The sequence below is a fragment of the Alligator sinensis genome, unplaced genomic scaffold, assembly GCF_000455745.1.
Source record: "Alligator sinensis unplaced genomic scaffold, ASM45574v1 scaffold1299_1, whole genome shotgun sequence".
NCBI classification, from domain to species: domain Eukaryota; kingdom Metazoa; phylum Chordata; order Crocodylia; family Alligatoridae; genus Alligator; species Alligator sinensis.
The window spans coordinates 734,664-759,367 of NW_005842647.1; the positions used below are offsets into that span (position 1 = coordinate 734,664).

The 24,704-nt window shown below is 41.3% G+C and overlaps 2 protein-coding genes across 39 annotated transcripts in view; one reads left to right on the forward strand and one right to left on the reverse strand.

Moving 5' to 3' along the window:
* TNNT3 (troponin T3, fast skeletal type) overlaps window positions 1–16,092 on the reverse strand; it is a 46,494-nt gene extending 30,402 nt beyond the window's left edge. For 10 of the 38 annotated variants that reach the window (XM_025215498.1, XM_025215504.1, XM_025215490.1 and 7 more), the window contains exons 1-5: window positions 15,955–16,087; window positions 8,939–8,973; window positions 7,950–7,963; window positions 2,802–2,819; window positions 1,703–1,714 (exon numbers count right to left, since the gene is read on the reverse strand). In XM_025215498.1, the coding sequence (XP_025071283.1) occupies window positions 1,703–1,714; window positions 2,802–2,819; window positions 7,950–7,963; window positions 8,939–8,958 (64 nt within the window). In that variant the 5' untranslated portion in view covers window positions 8,959–8,973; window positions 15,955–16,087. Of the gene's footprint in view, window positions 1–1,702; window positions 1,715–2,801; window positions 2,820–7,949; window positions 7,964–8,938; window positions 8,974–15,954 lie in introns of all 38 variants that reach the window. The other 28 variants (XM_025215500.1, XM_025215499.1, XM_025215502.1 and 25 more) reach the window with 9 other exon arrangements.
* Window positions 16,093–17,001: 909 nt separating this feature from the next.
* LOC102380202 (proline-rich protein 33-like) overlaps window positions 17,002–24,704 on the forward strand; it is a 30,286-nt gene continuing 22,583 nt past the window's right edge. The window contains exon 1 of the mRNA XM_006033653.3: window positions 17,002–17,211. The gene's annotated coding sequence lies outside the window, so the exon portion shown is untranslated. The remainder of the gene's footprint in view (window positions 17,212–24,704) is intronic.

A 24,704-nucleotide genomic window follows, 5' to 3' on the forward strand; every position in this document is an offset into this window, starting at 1 on the left:
GTTAAAAAGAAGGTGAAAACAAAAATGAAAAACAAAGGAACTGTAAACTATAATTTGCCATTAAAAACTTGTCTATTTTTCCCTCCTGCTCCCTTGGCCACCTTAAGAATTCCAACCCATGCTAATATTTTATTTTGAGAGACTGTATTCAAAACTCTTGATAGAGGCAATATCTTCTATTAGACCAACTAAATAGTTGTACCAGGAAAAAGTCTTTAAAGAATTTTTTCTTGCAACTATTTAGTTGATCTAATAGAAGATATCACTGTCCAAGACTTCTGAATACTTTTGCCTGTAGTCCAACACAGTTAAAACCTGGATCCCTAAAACTTTGAGGGACTGGAATTTAGAAGTCACATTACATACCTTCCTTATGGACTTCCTTAGGTGGGAAGTGTTATAAAACCGTATATGAAAAAAGATTAGAACATTCGCAGAAACACATTATTGCAAAGACTGTAAACTGCCTAGCTAGGGAATAGGTCAGAAGGAAAGATAATTCTAGTAAAGGGAATACAGAGATCAATGTAGGGGGAGAGGGGTGCAAAGAAGAACACCATGTGGAAGCAGAATGGAGAGGCATTGTAGAAAGCATCAAGCTTGGAAAAAATTCTAATGTAAGGGTTGATTTTCCTCTTATCCAGGTTTTACAGGGGACAGTGCAACTTCTACAGAGGCTCTCTCTTGCCCCTAGAAGCCTCACAAGAGAAGGTCTCCATAAAAGAAGAATGTATTACCACTGCCTTGGGGTTTGATCCCAAGTCCACTGCAGTAAGTAAAAGTGACTCTCATTGATGTCAGTGAGCTTTGGATCAGGCTCATGATTTGCTCTAACTGGCACTATAGATCCTCCCACTGGGCACATCTACACAAGAGGCTTCAAGATCAGTAGACTAATTCTACTACGCATTAGCACAGCGGGCAAAACCTGTGCTAATATGCAGTAGATTTAGTCTACTGCACCTTAATGTCACAAAAAGACCCTTTGCTTGTGCTTATGTGCAGTAGTGCCAATTATGGAGCATTTAGTACCTGTTGTATTAAGCTTAATGTGCCATAATTACAGTGCATTAGTGAATGTGTAGTCGCGCCCTGTGAGACGCAGGATCTGGCATGAGCCAGCTCCCTCCATCTCTATGATTGCCCTGCACTCTGCAACCCTGTAGAGTTCTCAAGAAGGGGCTACAACATGGCCAAGGGAAAATAAGGATCATACAGCACAAGGTGCATTCCTTTATCTTGCACCCCAAATCATGAACATAGAATATTATCTATGCTTTCATCTATAGTTTATAAAAGTATGAACTAGAGCTGACTTTTAACCTACTGAAAAGTTTAAACATGGAGTTAGCTTTGGTGGGATACAGGAGGAGTACACATTAGATTGCTAGAAAAAACAATAACCAATTTTATTGAGCCCTCAGAAGTGCTATAAGGCTAGATGTACAAGTAGCATAAATCAAGTTAGCTCCACATGAAGATCAGGATTTAGCCCAGCATATTAAAATGGGAAGCGCATTTCATAGATTAGTTAACTACACTTGTTAAAAGATAGAGAAAATGTTATGGAAGAGAGTCTGAAAGCAAAGGTAATGTAAATGATAATATAATATAACTGTCTTGTTCCCTTCTACCACCATTGAATTCCTTCACACAGTAATGCACGATGAGAAGAGAAGAATTCAGAAGTCATGTCACATACCTGGTTCATGAACTTCATCAGGTGGGAAGTGTTATGGAACAAGACCAACATGATGGAAAACAAGAGAATTAGAACAAGGAACACATGATTACAACAACTTTGAGCCAAGGTTGAGGGGAATGTGAGAAGGACAGAGGGTGGGTGAAATGGAAAAAAACATAGGATGTGATAGTCTGGAGACAGGGAAATGGAACATGCAAATGCATGGTAAGAAATGTAAAGCCTTCATAATGAAGAAAACATTAGTATTAATAAATACTGATCTGAAAGGCTGATACCAGTGGGTCTCCTCATTTTAAACATGCCCAAGAACAGTAGTCTAAAATAAGGGTGGTCTCACATGTTCAACTTACCACTTAAATGCAATTAAAATGAGAGCAGATGGACATTCAAGCAATTCAGCGCATGTTAAGTGCCCTTGTTTCACTGCAAAGTTCCCTTTCAGGTGAGGATTGTTTACTAATATGTACTTATTTTAATAGGTCACTACAGTCCAATGATTTGCAACTCTTGCAAGTGAACATGTGACACCAAAGTAGAATGAACTTACTCTTCGTGCCTGCAATGTAGACTTGCAGAGTTCTCATTTGTTAAGACTAAATTTCTGTTTCTAGGTCTTAGTTCTGATACCCGTACCTATGTAAGTTTTAAAAGTGTACTGTGCTAGTACACCCGTGCCATTGTCATGCACAGATTCATCTGAATCTTGCTCATAAGCTCTTCTTTTTGTTGGGTAGCATAACTTCATGCACTTGGTTTTATGTGACACTGATGCAATTATGCCATTGGAAAACCGGTAAAAGTGAAGGGAAGATAAGGACCAACATCTGTAGAGAATGTAACATCTTTTGTTTAAACTAAGCGTTTCAAAGCCTTTACAGGTTATCCAAAACTTCAATTTGTAAGCAAGAATGGCAGGATGTAAAAGAGTAAAATGAACAGGATGAACATTTTGGAAACAAATGATGCCATGTTAGTGATAATGCATCACAAGGGTTTTCTTTTCCTTGTCCCTTATCTCCTTTCACCACCATGAGAGCTGTTGTGCAAGTTAACACTGCCAATAAAAAGCATGGAATTCAGAAGCCATGTCACATACCTTCCTCATGAACTTCTTCTGCATGGGACACATCATGGAACAAGAAGCAACAGCAAAAAAGAAAATTAAAATAGCTGATTAAGACAGTCTAAAGCTTTTTAAAACTCATGGGGCTGGTACAGGAGGAAAGTTAGGAATTATGGAATGGAAGAAAGAGTTAATAACATTCAAATGAATTGAAAGGGCAAGCTGTGGAATGATAAATACTGGATATAGAAAAAAAACATGCCAAAGAATAGTAAGAGTAATAATAATAATATAGATTATATTATTTCTTATTATTATGAGCTGGTTGAAGTTTTCCAAAATTTTATTTCTGATGAAAGACTGACTCAGAAGGGGCTTGGAACATTTTAATGATATTTTTCTATATTTCTCAACTGACTAAAGGCTAGGTCAAGTTGCTTGTGAAATTTTGATATTCCAAAAAAATCCATCTTGGAAATTTTGAACCTTGCCAGAAAAGGTGAGGAAAGGTGGTAAAATCTTTCCTTGAAATTTCAAAGCTCCAGAAAATTTCAATTTTTGGACGAGCTATTTTATTTTAGGATGGAATACTGCAATTTTTACCAAAAAGTCAAACTTTTCTGTGGAAAAATTAGATTAAATAAATTGATGGTTTGTTTCCTTCATATTTTTCATAGGAAAAAAAAAATTCTGACCAGCTCTACCATTGACATCAGTGGAGTCTAATGTCAATAGGCTTCAGACCAAGTTCAAGGACCTTCAGTGTTTGCTGTTTTCTCTCTTATTCCTTCTCTTCTGTCACCTCAGGATTCCTTCACAGAAAATCCTCTTCCAAAATTGGAAGAGAAATAAATCAGAAGTCATGTCGCATATCTTCTTCATGTGATAAATGTCATGGAACAAGAGGCAACAGTAAGCAAGGAAATAAAACAGAAAATTATTAAAGTATTTGAACTCTGTGAGCTCAGGCTTAGGGGAAAAAAGATTAGAGAAGTTATATGAGAAGTAAATGAATCACCTCAAAAGAGGGCAACACAAAGGTCAAACAAGTGGAAAACCATAAGAGAGCAAGGGAAACCACCTCAGATAAAAGGATCATGCAAATTAAAGAGAAAGTGGGGAAGGAGAAATCAACTGACCTATTAATTTCGTATTAATATTTAATTTTTTTAAACCCAAAAAGGAGAAGAGAGTTAGGTAAGAAATGAGAAAGACATGAAGGAGAGAAGAAAGAAACTCCTTTCTTGGGAAAATTTGCCTGTATTATTAACAACCTCTGTTATCTCTTTGCATGTTTGACAAGAAGTGAATAAATATGGAGTATCAATGGCACCTACACCCACATTAACTCATGCATCTGTTGTTCTGTAAGCTACTTCTCCAATACAAGGATGATGGCTCTACCACTCAGGGAGACTTGGGACACTGAGGCATTTTAGGGGGATGTAAGCTAGGGGTACAGGGTATAGAGTGAGTATGTATTTTCATTTACACAAAATTTCATACCACTGCTTCTGTCGCTGGTCTGCTAATCAACAGCAGTGGTAGGAGCACTGGTGTATGCAGGACTCCCTATGACTGTTGGCATTATAAGCCAACATCTAACCCCTCTCTGAGCAAGTGTATACAACGCAGTCCTTAAGATGCCACCAACCTGTCTATATTTGTAACCCTGCATCACTACCACTGATAGAAAGAAACCCATAGCAGCAATGGTGAGAGTGCCCAGAGTACACAACATTTCTGAGGTTCAGTAGGCGACATGAACATTTCTCATGGAGCTCAGGGTTGGCATCATAAACTCTCTTAACAAATCTCTGCTTTCAAAACAGAGGGGCGGGGGTTCTTAACAGCTTTATAGGAAGACTAAGGGTAATGTTACGTTACATTTACTATAATATTAAGCAGTATTAACATTAAAATGTGCTGTGAGCCAATACCGTTTCTTGCCTGTACAACTCTGACTTGCCACTAGAGGACTGGTGAGCAGGGAAATAACTAAAAGCCAGGACACCTGAGCTCTATCCCTGCACTAGGTGGAGGTGGGAAGGAGGGTTGGAAGTGGTGTATGCTAGGATGCTGGAGGTCTGTAAACTGATTGTTTTATCTCCATGGAGCAGATTGACATCATCCTACCATGAAATAGGTACCACAGCCTAGAGTTAATACTTGCCTGAAGTGGCGTAACTTTGAGATACTCAGAGGGCACTTGTCATGAGTTAACAAGTTTTAATTTACAGACACTCATGTTTTAAGTGCCCCTGGTATGGTCTAAGTGTAATGTCATCCTTAACCAAGACGCTCAGAACCTGAGTGCACATACAAGTTCAACTGGCCTCAGCACTTCTCTAAATGGGCACCCAGTTTTTCCATGAAAAAATATAATTTTTTTAGTCTATATAAAAATTGGGCTGAAAGGAAGCCAGTTTTGAAACACACCTCCCTGACTTGAAGGCTAGGTACATGTCATCAATATGCAGAATGCCCATATATGAGCAGTGGCAATAGTGCTACATCTCTGAAATCTTCCTCTCCCTACTACAGCCAAAAATAAATATTACAAAAGAAAATAGCTCAAGTGAAAATGTGAGGGGGAGAGCCTTTCATACTCCATCTTTTCCACTCTGCTATATTTCTATAGGAGCTTGTCAAATCATGAGCCAGCTAAAGGTGAACCAAAAAACCTTGAACTTTGTCAGTGAATTTTTGTTTGCTAGACCTATTTATGGCCTTAAAAGGGTACAGAGCTCTGCAGCCCTTGCTTTTCTTATACTTTGTATAGGCAAAAGCATAAAACAATGCCTATGAGCACCGAGCTTGGCAGATAAGTGAGAAACAGTATACGTGCTTCGACTGTCTTATTTCAAATTGTTTTCTATGGGTCAACTTCTGGATAGGTTATATGGTCTTTGCTCAGGCAAAACTTCTGCTGAAGGCAATAGGGACTGTGCCTGTGCAGGGTTTGTACAGGAATAGGTTTGTATAGAAGCAGGACTATATAAAAATCTCAGATCTGAAAACCCCAAATTTAGGGAAAGTCCACATGTGGATTCAACTCTGAACTTCAGAACTAGCCTCTTGTAATGGACTAAACCAAATCTCAAGGGAATGGTGAAGGTGACATCAAGTTCTGAATTTCATGGCATTGGCCTAGCCACATAGTTGGATCAGGAATATTTTGGAATGATTTATTGAACAAGGTGTTTCAGATCACCTTTAGCAACAAGTAACAAAGAGATGGTTGAATAACCGGCAGTAAAGATTTGGGGTCAAGGACCAGAGAAAGAGAAATTACGTTCCAGTTTTTTTGTTACCTTCTTCTTCATATTCCTCTGCATTAAAATTAAAAAATCAGTAAAATCAACAGCAAGCACATAGACCACAAAGAGTGACATGTTGATAAGAAGTACTGACAACAAAAGACCTTTTTCATTATAGAGGGAAAGGATTTCCAAGATGTGTGGAGTTACAAGTTAGAGACAAAGCACAGAATCAGAGAATCATACAAAGCAGAAAAATCATCATTGCCTAGAAGAGATTCTCTGCATTGAGCTTAAAAACAATTGTTTGAGCCACTTGGAGAAAAATTTCTGACTCTGATCCAACATGCCCAGGTGTAAATCAAGAGCATCTCTAGTCTAGCCTGGAGGTCTAGTCAGTGGTATAAAACTGATGCAAGTAGGATCAGAATCATGCCCAGAGAATTTTTGCTCTGTCTGACTCCATAAAACTCCACCACCAATGTTCTCCAATGGGATAACTAAGCTGAATAAAACATATCTTAAAAACAAAATTGCCTATGTTTCTCAAACCCTCAGACAAGTCCCGACCACTACACAGTTGTGGAATCAGTGGCTTCATCCATGTGCCATTTTGTGGATAACTCAAGCAGGATTTTTTCAGTAATGACCCTGTCACTTGATCTGACATCAGGAGGACATAAAAACAGTAGAGACCAAAAGTGAGAGTGAGTAAAATTGTCACCCATTTAAATTGAAAGTTTTGACTTGGGCTTTTCAATGAGTACTTTCAGGAGCTGCAATTTATGCTAAGTCAAGAAAAATGTTTGCTAAAATGGTCCAAACGTTGATTAAATTATTATAAAGTCTTTACGCTATAGGGAAAGCTTTGGCCAGTTAAGGCCTGTTGTCAATGGGAGGATTTCCATTGATGTCAGTGGGCTTTGGATTAAAAAGGAGCCACACTGAAATGAGAAAAGGTCCAGCATCTCCATTTGCTATATTCAGTCAAGTGTCTGACTACAATAAAGCAAAGCCTAGTCTTCTGACCATTGACGTTAGCCTGTAACCCATATGAACACAAGCAAACATACAATCTAATATCATAACAAAACATAGAGTATGTTTGTTCCAGAGGTGCAAATATGAGCTTGCACAGGAAGGGGGCACAAAACAGGCAGTTGCTGAGAAAGCGTATCTCCAAAACAAAAGAAATATGGAATTCTGTGGTAAGAAGGGGTATTACAAAGTGAAAAGAAATGTGGGAAAAATTATATTACTGAATTGTATCCTTTGCATAGAGAATCAAGACTTAAAAGTATTTTAGAGGTTTAAAAGAATCAACTCAAAAGGGCTAAGACTGATAAAAATAAAAGCAGTAAAAAAGAAACTATTGAGCAAATAAGGTTGTAAATCAATTTAAAAAATATCACCAGTAGGTGGCAGTAGCCCTGCAGGAACAAAAAGCAAAACAAGGCATCTCTGCACAGCAAAACAGAATATGAATCTACTGGTAAAAGCTCACTTTAAGCCTAACTTAGATATTCATCAGAAACTGGATATTACAAGTTAGATTCAGTATCATTATTTATGGAATAGCACCTTATAGTTCACAAGCTCCTACTGAATTAAATAGGAACACTCAAGTAAATGCTACTCAGTGCAAGAAACGGTATCAGGATCTGGTATGTCAGTAGCTGAATATACACCACTGATATACACCATCCGAATGAGGATCTCTCAAAAATAGCTCTACTGAAGCTAACAGAATCATGCATATTAACACCTGTTGAAGGTCTTGCTCAGAATATATCCATATATGGAACATTTTTTAAACAAAAAACAATATTCAACAAAAAATAAAACAGAAAATTACATTTAAAAATGTTGACATATCAGGTTGGCGTTTAAATAATTAGACATGAGCAGATTCAAGACTTACCCTCTACCTGCTCCCTGTAGAGAAAAAGAGAGAGAGAGAAAGAGAGTTTGTTGAAATTGGATTTGTATTTCCTCCACTCTGTGTTAATATGCTACGTTGAGCTATTAAGTAAAGTGCCACAGTTTTATTTAACATACATGTAACTTTCCCCTTTCCCCTTTCATTTTTAGGTTAATAAAATGACTAAAATTCTAAAGTACAGCTCTTGTCCTGCAAAGTCTGATTCACGGGTGTAAAATTATATGAATAGGTAGTCCCACCAATTTAATGGAAGGACTCACATCTATAAAATGACTCACATGGTTAAGAGTTTGTTGATAGGCATTGTAGGTACTAAAAGTTTTCACTGGTAAAACCTACTTCTAAACAACGAGGTAAGTCCGGATTGGCAATGGCAGAGACTCTGCAAGTTGTGCAGTCTCCTGGGTAAGAGCGATGCATGGTACTGGCACGGCTTCATTTGGATTCTGGCTTCTGGGGTGATACCAACTGGCTTCTTGCCAGTTCTAATCTTCACCCTCTCCTTACTGAAACTCTTTTTGGGGCACTCTGAGCTCTCTTCCTTACTCTTGTTTAACAGAAAACTTTCAACCACTATTACCTTAACTCATACCCTCCCCATACCTCTGATTCTGTATTCTGAACTTGCACTTGTAGGAATGCCAAGCAATTCCATTAATTTTGGTGGTGTTACTTTGGACTTTCCATGGTGATTTATACCAGGATAGGTATGCCTAACCACACTTGTCAACCTTCCCCAGCAAGAATATCATAGGAGTTTGAGGCAGGGGAAGAATGGAGTGTTGCACTTGAACTCCCAGTGCCCAAGTCCCTAGGCCTCTTGCTATTGACTCTGATGGGCTCTGGACCGTGCGTTTGTCTTTCGCAGCTGTAGGACACAGCCTTATAGCTTTACAGGGAAACTCCATCTTAGCTTGCAATTGCCCCACTGAACAGATTAGCATGGAGACAGATTCCTCTCTACTTACACGTCCTCGGTGTCAGACATGTTGGCAGTGGGTTTCTAAGTGAAAAAGGAAAGCAAGAGACAAGTTAGCAGCATCTCAGAGCACTCTGAGACAGAAGCAGGTAGGCTGACATCTGAAGTTGAAAAGCAATGCATCTCGTCTCCTACAGAGCAGCAAATCCTCACTGTCACTATAATACAGTAAAGGCTTCAGCTGGTCAGATCAAATGAGGAGGAGTGGACTGGAAAAGAAAGTTACCTAAACAGATACAGCCCATTAGCTTCCTAGAAAAACTGATTAGCTGCAAAATCTTCAGATCTGGACCTGGCATCATAAGAGAAGCACCTCCAAACTTCAGGGATGTTTGGAAAGAAGCCTAGCTTTATGTAATGGGCGCCAGATATTCCTCTCCCACCCATTTGACACCTGCGTTAATCCAAAAAGTTCAGCAGCATTACTCATGGCACTGCTTTAGTGCAAGTGGGAGGCCCGCCCAGGTCCAAGACATATATCACAGCTGGTAGAAAAAGGTAAAAAAAATCATTGGCAATTAACTACAGTATTTGATTGCAGGAACCCAAAAACTGTCAAATAAATTAATGAACGGGTAATGTCTGGCTTATAAAACTAGACGAATGGTGTGAACAATTCTTCGTTGACTCAGCTGAGAGATTGGTACTGATGAAGTTCGCAGAAGAGATTGTTTGATTACTATTACTTGGACAGTTACAGTATTAATTACAACAGATACTCACAGCCTATGGTGGGCACTGAAGTACATCAAACAATGGCATGTCTAAAACAACTCCCCCCCTTCTGGCTGTGCCCGAGTGCCTCATAGTCTTCAGTGTTCTTATTCTTATAACATCCCTGTAGGGACTTGTTGTTATTCCCATTTTACAGATGTGGAAGTGAGGCACAGAGTCTTGGTGATTTGACCAAGGTCACACAGAGAGTCTGTGGCAGAACAGGAATTTGATCGTACATTATCTCGGAACCAGGCCAATGGGGTCCTATCCCCCACCGGGCCAGGGCAGAGAGGGTATAGGCAACGTAGCACTGAAACATACAGGGGTCAGAGAGGATGACTTAACTGGTCCTCTCTGGGCCTCAAACCCATGGGTCAGACTCTCAGCTGGTATAAATCAGAGATCGCTCCACTGACTTCAACAGAGCCAAGCCAATTTAATCATGCAAAAGGTTGGTCATCTCTATGATTTAAAGTGGGGGTGGCATTTCCTGTACAAACTGCAGAACTATTAACACCACACTGTTCTCTGTAGAGGCAGATAGGGTTCTGACATCAGTAGATCCATCTGATAGGTAGAAGCAGTGTCTCAGCAACCTATTTTTAAGGAGCTAACTGTCCTCTAGGTGGGGGCAGAAGGAACAAGAAAGGAGAGATTATAAACTGGTGAGGAGTGGACTTTCACTCAAACTCCCTCTAAATCCATTAAGGGTCTTAAATTAGAAAACAGGGCAGAGAACGCAAGCTGTGGCTTTCATGACTTCATTACTCAGCTGATATATGAGAGGTGTCTTGAAGGAGCAGGAAGACTGATTTAGGGCCAAAAGGAACAACTGCAGCTCAGAAGGTTTCTATTTCAGATGGTTATAATAATCCCATGGGCTCTGGCTCTCCCCTATAAGGGATCCTGTCCATCTCCCAACTATAACACTGGACAGCATGATAAATACCCCAACTAACTGATAGATAAAGATATACTACTGGTTAGAATTAAATCCAGTTATTTCTCTCTCCTTTGTGTTTTAGTTGCTTATCACCATGACAGCTGAGCACCTGTCACATAAAATCAATAATAGACCTTGTGTGGTTCATTGAGCCCCTGGCATTTCCCCACTTCTGGGTTGAGATTCCTAGCTCAGCTATTGGCTTCCTGTATCAGGACTTCTGTTCCTAAGTTGTTCTTCTGTGTAATGAGGCAATAACACTCCCTTTCTCCTACCCTGTGTTTTACTGCTTCTTACCGGGTGAGTCTACACATTTATTAATGCACCATAGTTACTGAGCATTAAGTTTAGTACTTGGATAACCAAGTACTAAATCAATGTGCAGTGACTCATTCGCAGTAGCACTAGGGCACAGATTTTTAGTGAGGTTTACTCTGCAGTAGCCTAATAACACTGCGCAGTAGTGTATTAGCATGGATTTTGCCCGGCACACTACTGCGCAGTGTTATTAAACTACTGCACAGTAAGTGTCTTGTGTAGATGCACCCACTATGTATTTGCATCCTGCCTGGAAAAATGGGGGCCTTAGTTTTGGTGCAGGCTTCTTGGTATTACCATGGTTTAAATAAATCATTATTTGCTCGTATGCTATTATTATTATGCTATTATTTGCTGCAATGGTCTCAACTTGCAGCAAAGGAAGTTTAGGTTGGATATTAGGAAGAACTTTCTCACTAGGATGCTTGTGAAGCACTGGAACAAGTTACCTAGAGAGGTGGTGGAATCTATCTTTGGAGGTTTTTAAGGCCTGGCTTGACAAAGCCCTGGCTGGGATGATCTAATTGGGGATGGTCCTGCTTTGAGCAAGGGGTTAGACTAGATGACCCCCTGAGGTCCCTTCCAACCCTCATTTTCTATGATTCTATTAAGAGTACTACCTGGTGGTGTTATTTTATGGTATGGGGAAATAGAGTCCTCGCAGAAAAAACTCTGGGTCAAGGGGAACGTCTGTGGAAGCCTGCCATAAGCCTCTTCCAGTCTAGATGATTGTCCTAAGGGATTGTGGGAATTTTGGTCAATCCCTCCATTCTGTTAGTCTACGAATCTTGCTTTTTTTTAATCTGAACATAACATAAATGATTTTGAGCTAAGTGCTCCCTTTGTTCTCACATGTTCGGTTCCATGGGAGTGTGAGTTGCATTAGTGGATCATCTTGAAAGAGAACCTTCGAATTCTCAGCGCACATTTATAAAAGTGACTTTTTCAGGACCCAGTTGAGGGCAAAGACAGAGTGCAGTACCAGACTGTCCTGCTCCATAGCTCCTTAAAAGTCTTTAAATGAGGCCCTACACAAATGGGCCTTCTCATGAGTCCCAGAATGAGCTCATCCAGTTGCCATTTGGCCTCCATGGCATTGCATATCAGGTGTTGTACTAGACACTTCCATACTTGTTGACAGCCCAAGGGCTGTGCCAGCCAACAGGATTCTGCAAGGCACATATCAGCAGGCCATGAAATAGGACTAGATGGCAAGCTCTACTGGGAAAGGTCTGCATATTTTTATCTGTTTCTAGCCCAAAGAGGCCTCAATTCTGATGGGATCTCTGAGCACTAGGTAAAAAATAATTAAATTAGATGATGACAGTGACAAAGAACATGACAAACACTATGAACAAACCAATGGGCCAGATTGATTTTAAAAATCCCCCAACTGGACCTGGACATAACATTTGAAAATGGCCCTTAGGCCAAATGCTCAATAAAGTGCATTAATCTTATCATCATAAGCTGGAACTTCATAGTCTTATAGTGCTGCCCTCATCCAGGCAACCCCTTTAGTTAAGCTAGCCTTCCCTAAGAAAGGACAGCATGACTGAACACTTAATAGATCTCAAAGGAATCATTGAGAAGTGAGAGCCTTATTCAGTTTCCATTAAAGTCAATGACAAAACTTCTATTGTTAATAATAGTAGCCAAAGCACTGTAATCATCTGATGTGTTCATAATATTGAGGAAGGATTATTGTATTCCTGATTTTATCTGGGTAGTTGCTTTGTTAATTAAAACAGTGACTAAATGAACCCACGCTTACAACAAAATAGAAAGAGAGAGAGAGAGAAAGCAAACAATAAACAGCAATAATTTCTGCAGCTAATCTAAAGCCTAATCTGAGGCTCTGAAGTCAATGGAAAGGCTCCAACTGGCTTTGGATCAGGCTACTGATGAAGACAACATTATCACAGATCTCACAAAACAAACAAATCTAAATATGCAAGCTGTTAGATGCTTGAGGCAGGAACTAGCTTTTATTTTATGTTTGAAGAGTGCCCAGTAAAATGGGGCCTGATCTTTGCCTGAGCTTTGTGCACATGAAAAATTAATTAGTAATAATACCCATTATTTGGAAAGAAAACATATAGAAATAAAACATGTCCAACTTGTAGTCTGCCTTCTGAAACCCAATTATATCAAAGCAAGAGGTCAGGTGAGACCTTTATTTCAAGAATCTAAATTCCAAATTGTTTCTTAACTGGTTCTGTTTTATTTTCTTAGGCCCCGATATCTCTTTTCTAAGGAAACTGAGCTCTAAGATATCTGTACTTCCTTCATCATTCAGCCAGCAGAAGAATTAAGCGAGTATATTTATTTTATACTGTGTATGAATGATGCACCAGATACGGTCCTGGGTTCAATGAAAAAGGTCAGTATTCCATCCCTAATCAGATTAAAGTGGACCAAGTAGACCATGATTCTGCCTAGTAAATTGTCTGCTTGTTTGCGTCTTTTGCTCTGAACTATATGTTCCATTTGGTCCACATCAGTTCTGTTCTTGGCTTAAGAAGCAGAGTCACCATTTCCAAGGGAGCGTCTTAACAGCTGAGAATGCACCCAACTGCCAGATGATCGATGGAATTCACACCCTTCCACCTTGGAGGCCATCTATGAAAATAACCCCGCCATCAATCATTCTCTCTTCTTAGCAAGATGTGGCCTGCCATACAAGGGATGCAAGGTAGTAAGATTATTAGAGAACGGGGGAGAAAGAAAATGGGCATGCATCAAAGATTAGCCCTGGCAGGAATAGCTGTCAGGCAAGATGGCTGGGTACAATCTATCAAGCAGCAGCTACCCACAGGGTCCTGGCAGGAGCCCCTGTACATCTGACACATCTAATAAAGTTTCAGATGCATTTCCTACAAACTTCCCCTTCTCTCCCTCCTACCAATGGAATTCTTCCTCTCCAAATTATTCACTAGTTTGGAAGATAAAGTTATTCTATATGTGGTGCCAGAAACCAACAACTAAAGTGAAAACCCCATCCTATCCAAACCTCACACAGTTGTTATTATTTACCATTTGTACTGCAGAAGCACCTAGGAGCCACCGCCCTGAGCCAGGATCCCATGGTGCTAGGTGCTGTACAAATACAGAGCAAAAATTATGGCTCCTGCCCTCTAGGAGCCTATAACCTAAACAACCATAATCCTGGCTATTTGCATTCCCGGGGCATCCAGTCCACTTGATTCCCAGGGAGGATTTGCTAGGAAGAAAAATTAAAAGAAAGAGAAATCAAAATCTCAGTCCCCCCTTTCCTGGCAAACCATCCCTTTTAATCACTCATCATATGGACATCTACCCACCCCAAAACGCTTGTAAATCCTTTGTAATCACCAACGGTGCTTTGATTGTACTAGGGTGTATTTTTGCCCTGGGATTCAACACTGCTGGACTGGGGCAAAAAGTGACATGTACCAGCAAAGCCTATCCTCTTCTGACCCCAAGAGCTGGGCATTATGCAGCTGTGTTCAGCTGCGACTGCCTTGCCATTGGCCTCAATTACAGCCCAGTGCATGAAGTATGTGCTCAGTGTCCTGCACTCTGACACTCTCCCTCCCTGCAGCTTTCAGAGGTAATTAAAGTCCTGCTGCTTAAGGAGAAACACACACCAAAGAGCCATCTGTGTAATAACAGTCCACATGGCCCTCAGAAGGAGGGAGGAGGTGTGGGGGAGTCTGGAGGAATTCATGGTCATCAAGCAGCTTCACTCATCAAGCAAGAACATTGAGAAAACACATCTTAGGCTATGCCTGAGCTCACAGGTTTTTTGTTTTGTTTTTGTTTTTTTTGTTTTTTACAGATTTCCTTTATCAAGGGCTATTTCACATGCTTTCTTTGTGTGCTACCATCCGCAAGATGGCATCTGCTACTGGCAGTTAGATGGCCACTATGCTTGGACACTGGAAACTTAGCTCACACTCTACAGCATCTAAAATGGCCTCAAGGTTTCTTTTGAACTTACCCAAATAGCCATGGGACCCTTTAAGTGATTACCTGAATAACTTAACCCCGGCCAGGTCGGAGCATCTTTGCAGGAATTCTCTTACAGGCGAGCACAGAAAGCAGAGAGCCCACAAAAGAAAACATTTTTTTTTCTGCACCACCCTTCCCTTACCCCCAGCAGTCTATTTCTGGACTGTCTTGACTTCAAAGCATCCTTAGCAACAGATAGCAATACACACCCAGCAGTCAGATCTCAAAGAGATACCTGCTATATTTCATGAGCTCACAACATCTTGGCATAACAGAATAATCTTAGTTCTCTCTCTCTCTCTCACACACACACACACACACACACACTTTCTCTCTCTCTCTTTCTTTGTTTTTAAGAAGGGAGAGGTCTTCTTGATTCGCTCACATCATTTTTCCTTCCATCCCTTCCCGGTTCTCCTGTAAAACCTAATACTTAGCTTATCCAAGCCGCTAGCCTATTCGTCCTTTTTCCAGCTCCTCCTCTTGCCCTTCCCTCTTGGAAATGGCCAAGACACAGGATTTCTTCCCAATTTACGCCTTTCCCCACAGTCTAAACTGTCTGCCACCTCATCAGGCAGGGTACAAAACTGGTGGCAGTGCTTTAAACATTCAGCTCATTCAGGCTATACAGAGGGATTTGGTCACATTTTGTACTGTATAATTTATCATTCCTGGGAACCTCAAGGTCATGGAAGATGTCACGTCATACAGTTCTCATTCACAAGGCTTGGCTTTGGTGGGGATTTTTCCATGGTCCATATGAATCCCCATTATATCCCAGACCATCCAGAGCGTCATGGACATTCCCAGGCCTGAAACAATGTCAACAAATCCACCTCCGAGTAGGATGGAGAAATAATACAACTGTTTCCCTCCACGGGGCCTTCACCTGAGTGCAAGAGTCCTGAGGTTCAATCTGATCCATGTGCTAGGGTCATTCCATGCCCTGTGCCCCCCATTTAGACTGAGTCCCCAAATTTACTGCCCTTTTCCATTCATTCACAGAAATAGCGCTTGCCTAACATCCTTCTTACCTGAGAGGAGGCAGCCAAGAGAAGTGCCGAGCCCCCTGGTGAATGGGACAGGCTGCAGGATCTGCAGACTTCTCAAGGTAATTAAGTCCTCATGTTATAGTGACATTTGATCTTCTGGAGAAGCTGATTGGCCATTAGGCCTGCAATGTCCGGAGGAGAAGGAGCAAGGCGGGGGAGGAAGGAGAAGGGGTCGGGGGGAAAAGGGCATACCAAGTATAGGAACAGCTGGAGGGACTGCATAGATTATGCTAAAATGGGAGGGACATGTTTGGAGAAAAAAAACGAAGGCTTAAGTTTCTATATTTATAACCCCACCAGGCAAGCAAAATTTAAAGAGGAGTATCCAAGGAAAGAGCTACAGGCTTTTATACAAGCATGGAAGCATGGTTATCATATAAATGTGGTGCTCTTTGGCGCACAGTATTTAACCATAGTCACCAATGGCCCATCATTTTTATTGTTTAAATGGTTATTCTTACCGCAATAGCCGTTACTCTCTGGGCTAGTCTGAGAGACCCTCCATTGCCCTTCTAAAGATTTCAATGGCTTTGTCTCTTGGGTGCAGTTGTGATTTATGAAGGTAATGCAGCTGCTAGAACCCTTTGGACTTAGGACTCCTCTCATTTCTACCTGCAAGAACTCTTTTGAAGTTAACGGGAGTCACAACAGTGTGTGTATAACACATCAAAACATGGTGAATGAATACATGCACACCACTGACATGTGAAAGAAATGGCTTCTGGGTTCTACCAGCTGCTAGGGCCACATCAGGAGTCAGGGTAAGAGAATCAGGGGAATAGCAGGACCTGGTGGTAAAAGAACCGGCACAGAGAAATGTGTACAAGATTTGGTCTATTATTAGAGCAGTCCCTGCAGTTGCTTCACTTTGCCAGTAGAGGTTTACAGTGCCTAACACAACTGTTTTCATGCCATCAGGCTTTACTTCCCCCATCCCCTCCCTCCCATCCAACTCCCCTTGGCAGGGATCCCCTGCAGCATAGTGCATGCCCTCCAGTGGGGCTGATGGCTTTACCAGCTTCTTTTGCTATGAGCCTGTAAGAACAGAGAAAGCTGGTAGGTCAGGAGCCGTTGGGCAGCTTTTATTTTTGGCGTGCATCTCAGATCAATTCCTTCCCCTCCTCCCTTCCATTTGTAGGGAGGGAAGAGTCCAAACTAAGGATGCACAGGCATGTTTCTAAGCACACGGCGCTGGGAGCAACAAGCTGCAGCCTGTAACCATCGCTCAGTGCTCACCAGGTAACGTACAAAAGCAAGAATCTCCTTTCAAGCTTTTCATTCTTTGACTGTCATTTTTTTATTTCCCCTCCTCCAAAAATATATTGAAACAAGGCTTTTGTTAATTTGCTGGAGGGAAGGGAGATATTGCTACAAAGTGCAAAGGATTCACCTGTGGCCCTCTGTGTTATTATCATATATTCATTCACAGCAGGGAAAGACAGAAGAAATGTAACTACTGCATGAACTGAGTTGGGAAAACCTATGCAAATAGGGAAAGGAGAAGTCCATGATGCACAAAGTATGAGACTATGTAGTGCTGGGGTTTTATTCCCCCTCTCAGCCACTGAAAGCACTAATGCAATGAACGCATTTTTACGTTGCATTTTCAACCTCATTAAGCATTTTTTGCTGATTTAGCAAGATCATTTTCACTATGCGTTCTAATAGCTGGCATTTCTCCAAGAAATACTGTATCTTATCAGCTAGAAAAAGGAGCTTGGATATAATGGAAGGGAATATAGAGCTTTCTTGTCCTTTTTATGTTAACCGTGTAACCTGCTTGGCAATGTATAAGGGAATGCATTTCCTAGTCTTGTTTCACTAACTGTCTGACTGTTATATCCCCTCTTTACTGCTGACATTGCATCTCAAGCTGTTCTTCAGGAAAGCAGTGCACTAGCAAAGCCATGCACAGGACTAACTGTATAGTGCCTGCCCTCCCTCTGTCTTCTCTAGTTTGTCAAACTAGTACCTTACTTGGAGGTAGAAGGGGAAGGGGGCGGAGGGGGGGAACAAAGTGCGAGAGACAAAAACTGGTGTTACGATGGAGCAGATCTTAATCTTATGTAAATCAGAGCAACTCCACAATTCTGCCAGTTGAAGATCTGACCCATTCATCTTAAGCCATTTGTTGAAAACAAACCATGCAAAATTAATAAGCTTGGGTGTGCCTCATACTTTCTATGTGCCACTTGCAAGGAAGCAAGTGCCTTTCAGCTCACTTGAATCATAACTTGACTGCCATGCAGAAGGAGATCTTTAAGTGTGTGATGTCAATTTAGATCACTAAATGGATAGCAAAAACTGAGTTTCTCTCTGCATTGTATTTTGAATCACCTCTCTGCTTCAGGCATCAGATTTCAGTGCCATACTTTCTCCTGCACATTTGTGCTACCTACTCCCTATGGCTTTGAAGATAACTCTCAGTAGCTGAAAACTAGGATCTATGCAGCCTACTTATTCTAATCAACCTGGTTCAAACAACAGCCTTCCAGTGATTGTATCCAAACACATTAACTCTGGGCCTGTCCATAAACTGAATAAATAATGCAGCTGCTCCATACACGATCTAGGTGGGTTTTGCATCATCTAGATGCCTGTTGCACTCATTCTTTCTCTGCTTCATACATGGCTCTTTGCTCTATCAGTCATTTTCCTTCTTGATGGATCTGCTCTTTCAGTCATCTTCCTTCTTGAAGCATTGATGATATATTACACCCATCATCACCCAGCTTCATGAATCCCTTCTTTGGGTATCTAAGGTGTTCATCTCATGCTACTTTCACAGCATCTCCAAACCAAGCACTAGCTTTCCACTCTTACCATACTATGCCTGTTTTTGCATACAGTCAATTGTGTCCAGGCATTGTCTCTCTGAAGGATAGGTTATCTAATTCATGTGTTCCACATTTGCTGCACAATCATTTGGTCTTTGGTTCAGGTCTCATCTGTACCTTGCATATCTTGCTGTTCTTCTCTTTGTAGATCAGCTCTGGTTTATGGGCTAGTTCTGGTTCATAATCCTACTATTTTATGTTGAATATTTGCTTAATGCTTCACCCATCTGGTTCATATTTTGTGTGTGTACTACGTGCCTGTTTCTCATTTCATGTCTTGATTCCACACATCTGGTTCATACATCACCTGTAGTTTTTCTCCCATTGAACATCTCTCTCTTTTGCATATCATACAAATTCTGTTACCTACCCATTTCCTCCTTGTTTCCACCGTGTCTCCATCTCTAGCATCCTCCTTGAACTGCCTGCAGTACATCTTACCCCTTATGCCACTGAGGAAGCACAGAGGACAAGCTGTTGACAGCAAACTATCTCCTGTTCTCTAGTGAAAGAATTCACCAAGTAATGGAGGAGGAGGATTCATGTTTAATCTTATGATAGGACCTGGCTCTTAGGTTGAGAGCAAAAGGACTTGGTTAAATGATGTTATGGCAAGTATACCTGTGGTAAGTATGGCTTGGTCTGGTCTTCCATCCTATAAGTATCAGAGACAGCTGTGTGTACGTCTGATTCGCAGACAACTTAGACAAAAAACATTATCCTGCATTTTCCAATTTTAGACAGAGTTTATTACATCTTTATATAGCAGCCTGTTGCCAGGGTAGGATGCCCACTACCGATGTTCAACATTTAATAGGAGCCAGTGCTTGGTATAGACAGACCTGGGCAAAATATCCATTCCATTAACATATACAAAACATTGTCTGTACTTCCTTGTAAATCGGGAGTGCTACCAAGGATAGATGCTTTGGAATACCCATAGGGAAATATATGGCATAGCATGCTTGCTTGTGAAAGAGAAGGAATCAAACCTCATGCATCTCCTCTTGGTTGACCACTGAAACTAATCATTCAGCTCACAGAAGAAATCCAGTGGTTTAGAACTCTATTCCTAGTGCTGCACATTCATATTTCTCTATGTAGTTTTACAAACTGCAACAACACACCTTTGGTTTGACAATGAGATTATTACATCCAGGATTATTTTGAGTAAAAAAAAAAAAAAAATAAAAATCAGCATTCAGTGTTTCCATGGACCAAAGGAGCTAGAAGACTGAATCACTTCACCAGTCACTCTCATCCTCTGTATTAATACTACAGAAGTATCATTGAAAAAGAAATCTATTTACAATCCTGGAGTCTTGAAATGTTCCCTGTTTCACAAGTTCAGGTCCATAATGCAGTTCTGGGACAAAATGGCTGGAAAATAAGTACATTTTTAATGATCTGGGATTCTAAAAGGAAATAATTAACTCATGATATAAAAATTAATGTATAATCTCTTCCTGTTTCCTTTGTACAACAGTGTATTCATATATAAAGCTATATATGCAAATCAGGGATTTTCTGATAAAATGTGCTTTCTTCAGAAAATGTCAGTTTACCAAGAGTGAAAATGTTTGCATGATATAGGTGGTTTTTACAAACCTCCTAATCCAGTTTTGGTTCTGGGGGGGGCTTTTTTTTAACATTTAGAAGTTGCTCAAATGTGCCATTTTAACATTTTCAAAACAAAAGTTTCATTTCTTGTTTTAATTATTTTGAATTTTTAGTTAACTAACCCTACAAGTTAAAATGAAAGGGTCAAAACTGAAGTGGAAATTATCAAATAAAAGTGTTTTATTACTTTAATCAGAAATTCCTATTTACTATAATTGGTTGGTTAGCATGTTTTGAGATCAACTTATGATCAAGCTTTGGGACAAAAAAAGGTTTGGAATCTTGAACAATCGTCTGGAATGGGAAAACCATTTCTCAACTATCTTTTACTTTTCTTCTAATACCAACCCTAGAAGGGCAACAGACATAAATAGCATTGCCTCTCATAGAATCATTGGGTGACAAAGAACCCGCAAGGGTCATCTAGTCCAACCCCCAAAATTGTTCCTTCATGCCACAATCAAACCAGCAACCTGAGCATTGCCACAAAGATTGAGTCTACAGCCTACTTTACCAGCTGAGCTGTAAAAGGATGACAGCATTTTACATTTTAGATATTCCTGTTACATACTAAAATAATGGCTCATCCACCTCCCCTTCCTGATTTGATAGCCTGTTGTAGACTGGCACCATAACACCTAGATACACTCAATAGATCTACTACTCTTCCTTTTGGACATTAGAGCAAATCTATACATTCTTGACATACAGTGCAATGCCCCTGTAACAGGGAACCCTGTCCTGTTACTGAGACAGTGAGAAAGTGAGGATTGCGCGTTTAAGTTTCTGACACATTGGAAGAGGCAGGCTGTGAAGACATAAGCCCTGTACCAGAGGCAGAGGGGTCAGGTTGATCTGCACAGAGCTAGAGGCAGGAGCTCCTTGCTGGGAGCTGAGGGAAGTAGTGCTAGGAGCTGGAGCCTGGCCCAGGCTATAAGCCAAAGGAACTTCTTATACAAAGCTAAGAAGCAGTACCAGTACTAAGGGAACTGTGATTAGGCCCGGGAAGGCCACAGCAGGTAGAAGACAGTGGGACTGAGTGAAAGTCCACAGAAGGCTTGGCAAGACTCATCCCCAGCTGTAATTAGTTGCGTCTAGGCTTTGCTCATTGCATTTGGAACTGGAGGCTTATAGGTTGTGGCTGACGGGGCAGAAGGAGACAATGAGGTTGCCGGGAAGCAAGGTGCTGTACTTCATGGAGGACCCTCAAAGTCTGAGACAGAATGAGAGGCCTGAACATAGGGGCGGTGATTAGGTAACAAAGACAAGGCAGACAAGTACCTGAATCAACCAGAGAAAAGAATAAATGGGATTAGAGCAGCCACCAGGAGGTGCCACCCCTGCCTTTAGACAGCAAATCCTGTAACAGCCCCCTGCATGTTTCTGAAAAAAAATATGCCCATCAGTGTTGATATTCCAATAGTGAGAGCTATCCCTTCAAGTTTTTTGCAATTCCAATTAAGTCATTATTTTCTTTATAAACTAGGACTCTGTTCATCCTGATTTTTTCCTCAGACTTCTTACATTAATACAGAGGCATTTCATCTTGCATCTTTTCTACCAGTCTTATCATGGTTTCTAAGCTTTTCTCCAGGTAGATCTCTTGTCCCAGCCCTCATCCTATGATCCCAGTCATGTACTGGCCAACAGGTTTCTCCTACCATCTCCCAGGGGCCCTTCTTAAAAACCGTCATCTAGAATGCTCCTTTCAGTCTTCATCCCAGTGGCAACACATAGCAGGTGTACAAGGATGTATGTGCATCCCCTGAGAGTGCTGGTGCACCCCCTGACAGGCAGCGCTCCCCACTTAGACAATGGGGGCAGGCAGGAACACCAGTGCCCCCCTGTGAGCGCTGGCCAGGGAGTGGGGGCGCCAGGAGAAGCATCGCTGGCACTTCTGGGAGTGCCGCGGCCACTTCTACAAGTGCCGCTTGCACTTCCTGGCTGGCGCAATTGGCCGCAGAGAGACCCCTGACTCAGGTGGCACCAGTCACCCATGCTTCATCCTATCCATCCCATCTCCACCCCATCCCTGCAATATTGGTGACAGGGGGTTATGATCAATAGTGTTTAAACAAGATGCCCCACATGTACTGCTAACATCTCTTTGTCAATATATGAGAAATGTTGCCAGTAGAAGAGCAGATGCTAAAATGAGGACCATATGATAATCCAGAGAGAGGGACAGGACAAATTGCACATAATTATTCCAGTTATTTCCTATTACTGGAAGAGATCCACTGATCTGTTTTGTGCAGTAGGTCAGACTAGATGAGCATAATGGCCCCTTCTGGCCTCACATTTATTTATCTAATCTAAGTGCCAGAAGACTCCTGAATTTTTAGCAGCAATCACTGTACTCAGACCCACTCTTGACAGTCTGCTCACAAACAGCTGTGTGTAGTCAGTTTATCTCCCATTAGCTCCTGTAGTACTTTCACCTGGTACAATGGGCTTAGAATCATTGATCTACTTTTCATCCCACTGTTGGGGATGGGCTGTCCCAGAAGCCCCCCTACACTGGGAACCCTTCTCCTCTGCCTCAGACACCGAGGGGGACCAATTCTTTAAGGGGGAACTAACAGGCCTGTTGCATCAGATATGGTTCTGCAGTACTTGCCACTTATAGGCTGTGTTTACACAAGACACTGACTGCGCAGTTGTTACTGTGCAGTCATTTAGTACTTGCATACCCAAGTACTAAATGACCATACAGTAACCAGAGCTACTGCATAGTAGCATCCCCATATGACTTCCTGTTGATGCTGACTGTGCAGTAACTCGTTACTACTGTGCAGCAGCGTCGCATCATGGTTTGTGCCTTGCAACACTACTACACAGTAGTAACAAGCTACTGTGCAGTTGTAGTGAGCTACTGTGCAGTAAGCATCTCATGTAAATGCAGCTACACTGAAAGAGCAGTGAGGGGCAGCTTCATCATGCCAAATATCTGCCTCTAACTAGAGTGGTTCCCCAGAGGCACAACAAGCAATTTCTGTATGGTAGCAGTGGCCAATCCAGCAGTGGAGGCAGCAGCTTCCATTCTGGTGCCCACTCTAAACTAGTGCTTTGGCTCATGCCCAGCTTACCTACCCTTCGTTATGCTGCCATAGCTACCATATTCATCCTAATTTGATTTGTCTACTTGCTTTAGATTTAAACTCCTTAAGACCATTTAGGACAGATGCGTTGTATACTGAGGAAGCGAGTGACCATATAAAGGCAGGTAGAAAGATCCAAAAAGGGCCCTTTAAATTTACTGGATGCTTTCATTTTCTGTATCCAGTAGAAAAGCCTTTAGGTTTTGTCAAAAGACTCAAGTACAAGAGATGCAGAAGGGTTTCAAGATACAAAAATTCCATGTTCATGCTCACGTGTAAAGACTAGCCATTCAACCCAGGTGCTCTGTTACTGTTGAGGTCATCAAGCAAAGCTCTGGGTTCTACTGCCCAAGTCTTAGAGGGTGGGCAGGAGTTTGCCAGTTTGTTGGTGTCTCATCCCAGCCTCAGTGGTTCAGGTTTGAAGCAGGACCAATCTGTCAGAACAAGTGTGATAAAGAAGACAAAAGGAAGGGGCTGAAGTTGACAAAAGTCAGTTGCTAATAAACAGATTACATGTTCTTACATGCATCCCAATAGCATCTCTCTATTCTTTGTGCATCTGTTGAACCTTGGGGCAAGGGATGCAATTACAGTCTTGATGGAATTGTGCTTCCATGTTTCTCCTCCAGCTGTTACTACGTGGTCTTCTAGCAATCTTTATCTGAGGCTAAGCCCTTCTCAGATAAATATTATTTAAAAAAAAAAAAAAAAAAAAAAAAAAAAAAAAAAAAAAAAAGGTAAATCAGATGGGTCATAAAACTTTCCCTGATTTGCCATAGAGCTGGGAAGACAAAAGGTTGAGGAGACCTCATCTCAGCTACCAAGAGATAACTCTTTTCTATACATTTCACATCTAAAGATTTGGGTTATAAGCAGGTAACAAATTTCAAGCCAGTATGACTATTCAGAACCAGGTTTCCTATTGTCCTGAAGCTTCTTTGTCCTGCTCTGCTGGTGACAAAGCAGCTAGAGACAAGATGAGAATTCCCTCAGTCTGACTGTTTGTAGTAAAGCAGCTGGCAGACTTAAGCTCCTACACTTGTCTTCCTCACCCTCATTTAGGGTGCATGAACAGACCATGTTATGCTCTGGCAATCCCCAACTGCTATACAGTCCCATAGGGACAATAGTCAGTCATCATATGGACCTGAATAAATAAGGGGAGCAGATGGAA